Genomic DNA, 13,747 nt, shown 5'->3' on the forward strand with positions numbered 1-13,747 from the left:
TGCAGATTCTGCCAGGGGTATAAATTTATGTTGCTGTATATCAATGAATTATTCAGTGGCCAGATGCACTTATAATGCGGACGGTGTAAACACATCTGCCATGCAAATGCAACACGCCTTGATGATGAATATTTATTTTTAATATTGAATATTACATATTTTTTATGCACTTTTGCTGCCACAATATATTTAAATAAAACCATAGATCTGTTTCAGAATAAAATGTGTTTTTGGCAGTGAAAATGTGTTATAAATTAAGAGGGAAAAATTAATTTATTGTTTCTCTCTTCTGATTCTTCATGAGATTCACCTGCTGATGGTAATGGTTGGACTAAATACAAATGTATTTTTTATTTATTTTTTTAAAGAATGTTGCTGATTCTATGGGAGTGCACATTATTTTACTATCATTAGGACACTGTTATAGTTTTTATTAACCAATGTTTGTATTATTAACTATCACATTTTTTCTTTTCTGTTTTCGAGCTAATTTTTGCTAAAGTTTTAGTAATTTTGTTGAGTATGTTTGTGAATTTTTGAGAAAATGCCAGGCAACTTGATGGTTGTTTCTGATGATGTTTACTTATGTTTGTTTCAAATAACAATATGTATATTTTTTTATAGTTTTAAACTATATTAACCCTGATGTTGCAGTATACTGAGGAGTTATCGTGGTAGCGGCCTTATACACTTCTGATGCGGGCGGATTACAGTAAATATCTGTGAATTGAATGACAAGTGTGCATCACAGTTCAGAGCTCAAGTGTGTGTGAATGAAGGTCTGGGATGAGCCGCTGTTATCGAGGAAATGCTACGCTTCCATTAATTGATTCCTGCCCCGCTCTCATGAGTAATTCTGTGTCTCCGGCCGCTGCGCTCTTTTCACGGGTGAGTAGATTAAGAACTGACACCAGATCCATCACGGAGCCGGTGCTGAGAGATAATACGCCCTACACGGCCTGCGGGTGAGGAGCGCACAGTGTATCTGCAGCCTTTAACTCAATACAGCTGGATACTTCCATTGGGAACAATGCGGCATTTGTACAGGAACCGGAGGTGCATGAACTGAGCTTTAATGCAATGTAAAAACACCTGTCAAATGCATCAGATTAGATCTTTAAAAACGCACTGGATGAACTGAATTCATGCTGTTTTAAAATAAAATGTTATTCAGAGAGGACAAAGGTTTTTTGGGGGTAAAATTATGCTTTAAAAAATTCTTCATGATGATGGTGATAGTAAGACTAAATACAAAACAACATGCCATTTTTAATGCATCTTTTAGATTCAGAGGTGTAAAACTACGGTGTAATATACTGAGGAGTTATTTGGTGGCCTTATACACTTCTAATGTGCAAAGCAGATGAAATAGAAGTATCAAATGCATGAAATCAGATCTTAAAAAACATACTGAGATTACTGCACTGAGTTTAATGATGTGGAGATTCTGCAGATGTAAATTTATGTTGCAATATATTGAGGAATTATTGAGGAAGTGGTCTAATACTCTTCTAATATGGAAAGTGCATGAAATAGAATGTAAAATAATTTGCTAAATGCAGATGCACCACTCCTTATTAATGTTAAAGTGATTGTTCACTCAAAATTAAAATTCTGTCATTAATTACTCACCCTCATATCTTTAAAAACCCTGTAAGTCCTTCATTCATCTTCGGGAACACAAATTAAGATATTTTTTATGAAATCCAAGAGCTTTCTATCCCTCCATATTGTTCCCAGACACAGAAACGTATCACGGACATCGGTAAAACAGTCGATGTGACATGAATGGTTCAACTGTAATTTTACGAAGTTACAAGAAGTTTCATATCACATCATTTTTAGCACACATTTTTACTGCCACAAGATTTTTGAGCAAAAAAATGGATCCCAAAGGAGCCTTTTATTCCAAAATCTGCCATGCAATGATCTCTGAGCAGACAACTGTATTTCACCATCACATGCAAATGTCGCATCATTAGTAGCGGTTCACTTTGGCAAATCTGGATTTATCTTGCCCTAACTGTGCCAGAGAATCACACAAACTAATAGTGTGAATCCATCCCTAATGCACTAGTGCAATTGTAATATGATGCCCCTGCAGGGCAATAAAAGCCAAACCTATCATTATAAGGAGGCTGGTTAAATCTTTACCTTGCCCATGATGAGTGAAGACGTGTTCTCGGACAGTCTTGGGTACGTGTACGAGCTGTACGGCCCCTGCGGCGCAACTTTAAATGCACTGATGCCGTACGGTTGGCTGGGCTCCTGCAGGCCTGACCCCGAGCGCGAGCGCTGCCGGATGGCTGGCTGGGGGCTCGTCTGACTGATGTAAGAGGACTTGGGCCTCTTTTCGTAGTCGTCTTTCAGTCCAGCTCCGTATCCCCAGTCTCCGTCGGGATAGTTCATCTGTCCGCTGTGGATGGAGACACGCGATGGCGTTCCCAGCGGATGCTCCCGATAGTCCTGACTGGATCCGCCCAGAGAGGCACGGTAGTAGTCCCTGCGGCCACCCATGGCCATCTCAGCAGTGGACAGCCGCATCTTGCTCTCCAGGTAGGCGTGGTAGTCTGGTGGCATCTTGGCGTAGTCCGAGGACTTCTGCGGCATGGCGTCGGGATAGAAGGGGCTGCGGATGGGATGGCCGTTCTGTCTGAGAGAGAAGCGGTAGTGCCGTCCGACCGCCAACTCACCATCGTGGAAGCCTCGGTCACGGTACGCCTCTAGCGAGAAGTCTTTACTGCTGTCCAGGTCACAGGAGAAGCGCCCGTAATAGTGTCCGAAGCCGTTCTCCTCTGGTCCGCCGGTGTTGGACGTGGATGTAGAGGCTGGTTTGCTCCCGCTGGACTGATGAGCTCCAGGTGGACTCTCTTTCCTCAGAGAGTTGGAGCGGGTGACGGAGATGCTGTCAAACTCCTCCAGCAGGCCGTTGATGGAGGCGTCCTTGGGCGGCCGGCTCCCGCGGACGATGGTCTGCAAAGAGAAGACAGGAGAGTCAGTGAGAGGCACAAAGAGGAACAAGAAGGCCTACAGTGCTGGCCAAAATGATTATAACATTAGTATTGCAAGCAACTAAAAATTGTTTTAAGTCAGTTATATCTTTTGCTGTAGTTTGTCAGTAGGAAATATCAGTTTACATTTCCAAACATTAATTTAATTGTAATAATGCCATGAGATTTTTGTGCTCCACACAGAGATGTGATCTGATCATCATCCAGTCTGTCTGGAATGACGTGGTGCGCAAAAATCTCACTGGATTATTACAATGATGCTAAATGAATGTTTGGAAATGTAAACTGATATTTCCTACTGACACACTACAGCAAAATATATTTTTTTAGCTGGTAAAAGTACAAGTGTTCTAATCATTTTAGCCACCACTGTATATATATTTTGACAGAGTCAAACATCAGTGGGAGTGGGATCAGAAAACGTTTGGCAGTGGTGCAATTACAAGCTGAGCCTGAATAAAATCACAGCATTGCTCATCTCATCCCACTGCTGCTTAAGCACTTTACACAGCTGCATCGTGACTCACCACAGAATAAACCTTAAACAGACCCAAAGTATAGGAGTACCACAAGCTGAAAGGCACGATGGAAAGTTTTTCCTAAACAAGTCTTACAAAACTACACTACAATTACATGTGCAGATTTACAAAACAACTCTTTTCATATTTTCCATACAGATTGGCCTAAACCAGGTAAAAGCTAATCCCACACACACAATTCTTTGATCTGAACTGATCACTGAAAGGTTCTTTGGAGAACCAAAAATGGTTCTATGGTTTTATGGCATTGCTGTAAAAAAGACCTTTTAAATTAGACCCATTATTTATCTGCATTATTTTAGAGTAACTGCTGCTGTATGCACAAGGACAAATTGTGATTATTTACTATGTAAATGATCAAATCTTAAAAGAAGAGACTATATTTCTAGACATTAGTGTACAGTATGTGACGTATGCAGCTTCAGTAAAGACTGGCCACTGTGATCTTGACCTGCATCTGCAGTATAACAACTCTCTGACCTCATTTAGACGCTGCTGCGGCTCTTTAGGTAACATCAGATGACCTGATTGAAAACTAGTACAAAAGCTGGAGGTTCTAAATCACAGATGATCTAGAACACAGTGCTGTAAGCATGCAGTAGACTTTAGTTCCAGATGCACTTGCCTGTCATCAATTAAAACACCTTGATGAGATCATTCAAATGGTTTAAACTCTGTTCACATTCAGCTGTGAAACTTCTGTAAGATCCAGCCAGAGCTACATGAATCTTTAAAAAAGTTTTTAAAAATTCTCATCGTATGTTCTTCAGATTAATGTTTTGGTTCAATGGTTCTTTGAAGCATGAAAACATATTGTAGATGCTTTTCTAAACAACCAGAAAACAACTCTAAAGGATCTTAAGAACCTTCTTCTATGGCTTCATGTTGGAAATGCCTTTTGGTTCTGATTGATCTTCGGGTTGATTTCTTTAATATGAGGATGAACTCCTGAAAAGCTGAGACACAGTTGAGACCAGGATCTAAGATCTAAGCAATTGGATCACATTCACATGCACATCATTTTCAGATGAAGGTCCGTATTAAACTTTTACTCTGAAGCTCGACAGATGAATGTCATCAAAACACAAATGTGAAGAGAGGAGCTAATAAACTTCAAAGTATGAGTTTCAGCACAGGAAGAGGAAATACATCTCCTGAATGGGCCAGTGTCCTCCTCACAGCAGCACTACACGGAGTGTCATCCATCTCTTTAATGTGTGTGTCACCAGTGCACTCTGAGCTCAGTCCATATCTGAGGAGAGTAGGATCGCAGGCCTTTATACCTCTGATCCACTATACAGCCACTAACACTCACTCACGTTCGTTCATGCTCACACTCAGACGATCATAATCACGCTTGCTCATGCTAATACTCACACTCGCTCACACTGACACTCGCTCACACTAACACTCATTCACACTCGCTCACACTTACTCATGCTAACACAAGTCAAGTCAAGTCACATATATTTATCTATCAATACAGAGTGTGTCAAAGCTTTACAGTTTCAAATAGGAAAATAGTGTGTCAATCATACAAAATGACAGTAGTAAACACTAAATTGTCAGTTTAAGGTAGTTCATCATTGAATTCAGTGATGTCATTGTCCAGCTCAGTTCAGTTTAAACAGTGTCAATCAAGTTGACGATATCACTGGATATGAAGTTTCACCAACTAAGCAAGCCAGAGGAACCAAAACTCCATCGGTGACAGAATGGAGAACACACACTAACACACACTTGAACTCACTTACAATAACACACACTGTGACGAGTGGGGCGGGACCGAGAGCTGTGGGAACGGATCGAGGCCGGTGGAGTGATTGGGAAATGAGCGACACCTGCTCCACTCACAGGTCTCGAGTCCCACGGAGGAGATTGGAAGGATACAAAAGAGGAGCAACGACAGTGAAGGACGAGAGAGGACCAGGCCTGGGTTTTAGTCTGTGTTTTGCTTTTTATTTGTGCGCGACAGTCATCCGCGAGGGGCTGTTGCGCTGTTTTGTGTTTATTTTGTTATTAAAGTCTTTATTTGATTGTCCGCCGGTTCCCGCCTCCTTCTTCCCGATGATTAGGAAGGTTTTATCATTACAGTGGTGCCAAAGCCCGGGAGAAGGAGGGACGCGCTGCTGAAGATCCCTCGCTGCTGTGGTGAATCCGCGGTGCCATCGAGCTGGTGAGGGATTGTGCCACCATGGACGCTCGAAGCGGTGGGCTGGAGTGAGTTGCCGGGGACGGGCGAGCTCACTGCCGGCCGCCCGTGATGTGGAGGGGCGGCTGCCGTCCGTGAGGGAGCGGAGGAGTCGGCGCCGTTCACCAGGGGGCCGGAGACTGCTGCCTCCGTGAAGGAATCCGGAGGAGCAGGGAACGGGGGACTCCTGCCGGCTGCCCGAAACCGGAGGAGCCGTCGCCGTACACCGGGCGGCGGAGGAGTGTCGTGACGTCCGCCGAGGGCCGTCCAGTGCCACCGCCAGGCACCGTGGAGGAGATCACCCAGCTGGTGGAGGGCCGAGCAGCAGTGCGTCTGGGGACCGGAAATTTTTTTTTTCTCCTCTCTCCCCTCTCTCGTCTCTGTCGCTCCTCATTCCATCTCCTTTTCTCTCGCCTCGTCTGTCCTACCCCCAGGTTCCCGCAGGTCCCCGTGAGCGGTCCCCCCCGCAGGGAGGGGGGGGGTAAAGCGCAGTCTCGTGGATACCCTCCGGCCTGCGAGGGGCGATGGGGGTATGTGACGAGTGGGGCGGGGCCGAAGCCGGTGGAGTGATTGGAGATGGACGACACCTGTTCGACCCACCGGTCTCGAGTCCCACGCAGGAGATGGAAGGATATAAAACAGGAGCGACGACAGTGAAGGACGAGAGAGGACCAGGCCTGGGTTTTAGTTTGTGTTTTGCTTTTTATTTGTGCGCGACAGTTGTCTGCGAGGGGCTGTTGCGCTGTTTTGTGTTTATTTTGTCATTAAAGTCTTTATTTGATTGTCCGCCGGTTCCCGCCTCCTTCTTCCCGATGATTATGAAGGTTTTTATCACAACACTCACACTCACTTACACTAACTCACACTAACACTCGCTCACACTAACACACACACACTCACTCACACTAACACTAGCTCACACTAACTCACACTAACACTCACACTCGCTCACACTAACACACCCTAACACTCGCCCACTTACACTAACTCACACTAACACTCACACTAACACACACTAACACACTAACACTCTCTCACACTCAAACTAACACTCGCTCACACTAACATACACTTACTTAGATGGGACACTCACTCACACACACTAACACTTGCTCACTTACACTAACACACACTAACACTCACACTAACACTCGCTCACACCAACACTCACTCACTCACACTAACACTGACACTTGCTCACAGTCACACTCACATACACTAACTCACACTAACACTCACACTACCACTTGCTCACACTAACACACACTAACACTTGCTCAAACTCACACTCACTCACACTAACACTCACACTAACACTCGCTCACACTAACACACAAACACTTGCTCACTAAAACTAACACACACTAACACTCACACTAACACTCGCTCACAATAACACACACACTCACTCACACTAACACTTCCTCACACTCACTTACACTAACTCACACTAACACTCGCTCACACTAACACACCCTAACACTCGCTCAGTTACACTAACTCACACTAACACACACTAACACTCACACTAACACTCACTCACACTCACACTCGCTCACACTAACACTCGCTCACACTAACACTCGCTCACTTACACTAACTCACACTAACACTTGCTCACACTAACACACACTAACAATCACACTAACACTCAAACTAACACTCACACTAACACTCACACTAACACTCGCTCACACTAACACACACTAACAGTCACTCACACTAACACTTGCTCACACTAACACACACTAACAATCACACTAACACTCAAACTAACACTCACACTAACACTCACACTAACACTCGCTCACACTAACACACACTAACACTCACTCACACTAACACTCGCTCACTTACACTAACTCACACTAACACACATTAACACTCACTCACACTAACACTCGCTCACACTCACTCATACTAACACACACTAACACTCGCTCACTTACTCTAACTCACACTAACACTCACACTAACACACACTAACACTCACGCTAACACTCGCTCACACTAACACACACTAACACTCACGCTAACACTCACTCACGCTAACACACACTAACACTAACTCAGACTAACACTCGCTCACACTAACACACACTAACACTCACGCTAACACTCGCTCACACTAACACACACTAACACTCACGCTAACACTCACTCACACTAACACACACTAACACTCACTCACACTAACACTCGCTCACACTAACACACACTAACACTCGCTCACTTACACTAACTCACACTAACACTCACACTAACACACACTAACACTCACTCAGACTAACACTCGCTCCCACTCGCTCACACTAACACACACTAACACACATTAACACTCACTCACACTAACACTCGCTCCCACTCACTCATACTAACACACACTAACACTCGCTCACTTACTCTAACTCACACTAACACTCACACTAACACACACTAACACTCGCTCACACTAACACACACTAACACTCATGCTAACACTCGCTCACACTAACACACACTAACACTCACGCTAACACTCGCTCACACTAACACACACTAAAACTCACTCAGACTAACACTCGCTCCCACTAACACACACTAACACTCGCTCACTTACACTAACTCACACTAACACACACTAAAACTCACTCAGACTAACACTCATGCTAACACTTGCTCACACTAACACACACTAAAACTCACTCAGACTAACACTCGCTCCCACTAACACACACTAACACTCGCTCACTTACACTAACTCACACTAACACACACTAAAACTCACTCAGACTAACACTCATGCTAACACTTGCTCACACTAACACACACTAAAACTCACTCAGACTAACACTCGCTCCCACTAACACACACTAACACTCGCTCACTTACACTAACTCACACTAACACACACTAAAACTCACTCAGACTAACACTCGCTCACACTAACACACACTAACACTCACGCTAACACTCACTCACACTAACACACACTAACACTCACTCAGACTAACACTCGCTCCCACTCGCTCACACTAACACACACTAACACTCACTCAGACTAACACTCGCTCCCACTCGCTCACACTAACACACAGTAACACTCACGCTAACACTCGCTCACACTAACACACACTAACACTCACGCTAACACTCGCTCACACTAACACACACTAAAACTCATTTAGACTAACACTCGCTCCCACTAACACACACTAACACTCGCTCACTTACACTAACTCACACTAACACACACTAAAACTCACTCAGACTAACACTCATGCTAACACTTGCTCACACTAACACACACTAAAACTCACTCAGACTAACACTCGCTCCCACTAACACACACTAACACTCGCTCACTTACACTAACTCACACTAACACACACTAAAACTCACTCAGACTAACACTCATGCTAACACTTGCTCACACTAACACACACTAAAACTCACTCAGACTAACACTCGCTTCCACTAACACACACTAACACTCGCTCACTTACACTAACTCACACTAACAGACACTAAAACTCACTCAGACTAACACTCACACTAACACTCGCTCACACTAACTCACACTAACACTCACACTAACACTCTTTTACACTAACACACACTAACACTCGCTCACACAAACACACACTAACACTCGCTCACACTTGCTCACTTACACTAACTCACACTAACACTCGCTCACACTAAATCACACTAGCACTCCCAGTCACACTAACACTCGCTCACACTAACACACACTAACACACACTAACACTTACACTAACACTCACTCACACTAACACTCGCTCACACTTACACACACTAACACTCACACTAACACTCACACTAACACTCGATCACACTAACACTCGCTTACACTAACACAAACTAAAACTCGCTGACTTACACTCATGCTAACAGTTACTCACACAAACTCATTCCAACACTCGCTCACATTCACTCACACTACACACACTTATTCACACTTACGCTCACTAATATTAACAATCACACTCATAACCACTGACACTCACACTTACACTTACTCACAAGAACACTCACTCACACCTAGTCATTCACACTTACGTTCACTCGCACTAACACACATTCACACCCACTTACACTCACTTCATGCATATAAAGTGATCTTGTACTGGGTGGTTGCTAGTGTGTTGCTATGCAGTTGCATGATATGGTTATTTATGGGTTTGAAAGTGCTATATAAATCAAATTTACGTGAGTTAAGGTTACAAATCATCATTCTGTCATCCTTTATCCCCCTAATCATTTGTTCAAAACTCTTTCTTCAGTAAAACAACCTTGGACCCTAATTCCTATCATTATATCAAAAAAACACTGAGACATTTTTAAAAATATATTTTGTGTTTAGCAAAAGAAAGACATGAGGGTAAATAATGACAGAATGATCAGTTTTGGTGGATTACTGAAATTGTTAAAAATGCTCTAAAAGTATAAAACTCTCTCTGTTTTAATGCATGGTGCTGCAGAGTCCAGTGTGATGTTTGTAATTGTGCTGCTGCTGAGACGGCTGGAGGTGACGGAGGTTAATTATGTGTCGAATCTGTCATCTGCATCACTCCTGTGAATGAGCTGGCCATGTTTGGGCCGTTTGGAGGTGTTAGCATTAGCTCTGTATGACAGCAGCTATATTTCAGCGGGTGCGTCTCCGGTCTGTCGTGTGGCGATAAGCAGTTATAGATCCAGTGGCGTTGAGCATCTCGAGGAAAGTACGGTATGGCCTCGTCTACAGATAAGCCAGTATTAACCTTGAGCGTAATGAAGTGTGCGGTTGTGTGATGTAATTAATGACTCTGCCCTCGGCTGCTACGCTGCTGACTATACTGACTGTGTTTCCTGCGTACAGTGCAGCCGGCCAATGACCATGCAGCATCCACCGGCCCGATCCGTGCATACAAAATCTCCAACCACCAATCAGACGCCTCTGACGCGTGTGCTATATCTGCATTGATGTCATGGAGATACTGTTCCAGTATTTCACAAGCACACTGTAAAAACACTACAGTAGTAACATGTTTACCTCAGCACGTATATGATGAAAACTCTTATATTTAAGTCAGTTTTATGTGTATACATGTGTATAATACACGTTTCAAAGTAGCTTTACTGAAAATCAGGGTGTTAATGTTTATAATATAGCTGGGCAACATTTTACATTTTGTGAGAGAAAAAAACTTTTGTGCTACTATTTTAGTACTATTGAATTTTTGTTAATATTTTGAATTAATTTTTACTTTTACATTTTTATTTTAGCTATAGTTTTAGCAAATTTGGTTGTGTATATTCATTTTTAATTTTAGTAGTTTTTCTTTATACATACATATTTATTATTATTCTATTTATTTATTTTTCAGATTCGTTTTGTAGTACACTGAGTTAAACTAAATTAAAATAAGAAATGTTGCACTGGTAACTATTATAATAATTTTATATAATAAAATATTATAATAATTAACATAATTTTCATGTTTAATTTAATTTCAGTTTAATTTTATTGCAAGTAACAAAAATGTTTTAATGGGTTTAATTTTAGTTTCAGTTTTAGTTAACTATAATATCCTTAGTTGAGATTTGCTCTATTGTATATATTGCTTTACGTTAGTTTACTTTATGTACAATTACATTATATTTAGTAATTTAGCAGATGCTTTAATATAAAGTGACATTACAAATGAGGAGAACAATAGAAGCAATCAGTGCAACAAGAGAGTAACAGTATACAAGTGCTTAGACAAATCTCGGTTAGACTACACAGTGCAAGGTTTAAAAAGAAAAACAAAAAAAGACCAAACTGAGTAAAATAGAACAGAATAGAATAGAATAGAATAGAATAGAATAGAGTAGAATAGAATAGAATAGAATAGAATAGATAAGTGCTACTATTACAGTTTTTTTCGATTGCTAAACGACAGTGAGCACAACTGGAGCTACATGTTCAAAACTCTAAGTACAGTCTGCACAGCAGCAGTCACCTGAGCTAAACAGTTCACATCACCTGCAAAACTCATTCCAAGCAACACAACTCTTAACACATGACTCAAAACAGACACTACACACGACCCTCGCTGAGATAACACACATCGTCACTCAGAACACACCGAGAGGAGAAACACTCGCATCAAACACCAACACAAAAAATACTAATAAATACTTTTCAGTTTGAACAATTTCAGTGACTTCATACAAAGTAATATTTTCTTCAAAGAAAACAGTGACATTCTTTCACATGATCTATTTACATTTTTAGAACATAACAATTCTTTAAGGTAAATGAAAATTAGCGGTTTGCTTCAATAGTCTGTAGTAATTTACAGAATCACAGTAATGAGAAGAAAAGGTAGAAACTAAAAGTACATACTGTAATTCAAACAAATAATTTTCAGGGCTAATCCTGAAATTGTAATCAGCAGTGTTTGAAATCTCTTCTGTTTTGAATGTGTGCTTCATAGTTTTGACAGCAGTGTGTTAGCATTTGAACAAAGTGCTGTAAATCCACAGTGTTGTGCAGATTGTGGTTAAAGTCGTGGGATAAGTGTGTAGAGTTTTGAAAACTGTGTTCAAGCAATGAAAAACGAACTAGAGTTTGGTCACATGAAGTGCTGCTGTGCAGACTGTAGTTAGAGTTTTGCACGTGACTCCAGTTGTGCTCGCTGTCGTTTAGCAATCAAAAAAAAACTAATTGGTCAGGTGCTGGCAACACACACACATAAACACAGCCATCATTATGAGCGCAGTTGTAACGCGCTGAGGGAATGTTTACAAAAGCAGAATCCACACACACGCTGCATGATTGACTATGTATGTATGTATATAAAGTTGGACATACCTTTATATATCGAGCCAATAAGGTTAAATAAGGACTAATAAGATTTAATAAGATAATGCATGTAATTTCACTGTAAAATGATGGCATTATCATATGATTTACAATGCAAAAAATATCTACATGTCATTTACTGTAACTAACTGCCAGACAAATGGACTTTTTTCAAAAGGTTTTCAAAGTCCATATTTAATTTTTCTGGTTTGATAGCAGCCATGAAAATGAGCACAAGATCATGATCTGATTTTGTAAAAATTCTACAAATTAAGAGTGAGAGGAAAATCTCACGCAGTTCAGATGGATTACTGCAGTGAGAAGATTAGAGCTCCTCTGCTGCCATCTTCTGCTCATCTTCACACACTGCACACACACGCGCACACACACACGCACACACACACACACACACACACGCGCACGCACACACACGCACACACACGCACGCACACGCACACACTGCACACACACACAATATGATCACTGATCATAATATAGATGTACTCTGTTTGACAGAAACCTGATGATTACATTATTTTAAATGAGTCCACCCCCCAAGATTACTGTTATAAACATGAGCCGCATCTAAAAGGCAAAGGTGGAGGTGTTGCTTCAATTTATAACAACGTTTTCAGGATTTCTCAGAGGGCAGGCTACAAGTATAACTCGTTTGAAGTAATGGTACTTCATATAACATTATCCAAAGAAACAAATGTTAATGATAAATCCCCTGTTATGTTTGTACTGGCTACTGTATACAGGCCACCAGGGCACCATACAGACTTTATTAAAGAGTTTGGTGATTTTACATCCGAGTTAGTTCTGGCTGCAGATAAAGTCTTAATAGTTGGTGATTTTAATATCCATGTTGATAATGAAAACGATGCATTGGGATCAGCATTTATAGACATTCTGAACTCTATTGGTGTTAGACAACACGTTTCAGGACCTACTCATTGTCGAAATCATACTCTAGATTTAATACTGTCACATGGAGTTGATGTTGATGGTGTTGAAATTATTCAGCCAAGTGATGATATCTCAGATCATTATTTAGTTCTTTGCAAAATTCATATAGCCAAAATTGTAAATTCTACTTCTTGTTACAAGTATGGAAGAACCATCACCTCTACCACAAAAGACTTTTTAAGTTATCTTCCTGATGTATCCAAAT

General features: G+C 41.5%; 1 protein-coding gene across 2 annotated transcripts in view; it reads right to left on the minus strand.

The window, feature by feature from the left end:
- The window catches only part of LOC132106360 (serine/threonine-protein kinase PAK 5-like), a 63,992-nt gene that overhangs the window by 18,196 nt on the left and 32,049 nt on the right, over nucleotides 1-13,747 (minus strand). For both annotated transcript variants that reach the window (XM_059511971.1, XM_059511972.1), the window contains one exon: nucleotides 2,155-2,973. In XM_059511971.1, the coding sequence (XP_059367954.1) occupies nucleotides 2,155-2,973 (819 nt within the window). The remainder of the gene's footprint in view (nucleotides 1-2,154; nucleotides 2,974-13,747) is intronic.

The sequence above is a fragment of the Carassius carassius genome, chromosome 27, assembly GCF_963082965.1.
Source record: "Carassius carassius chromosome 27, fCarCar2.1, whole genome shotgun sequence".
Lineage (NCBI taxonomy): Eukaryota > Metazoa > Chordata > Actinopteri > Cypriniformes > Cyprinidae > Carassius > Carassius carassius.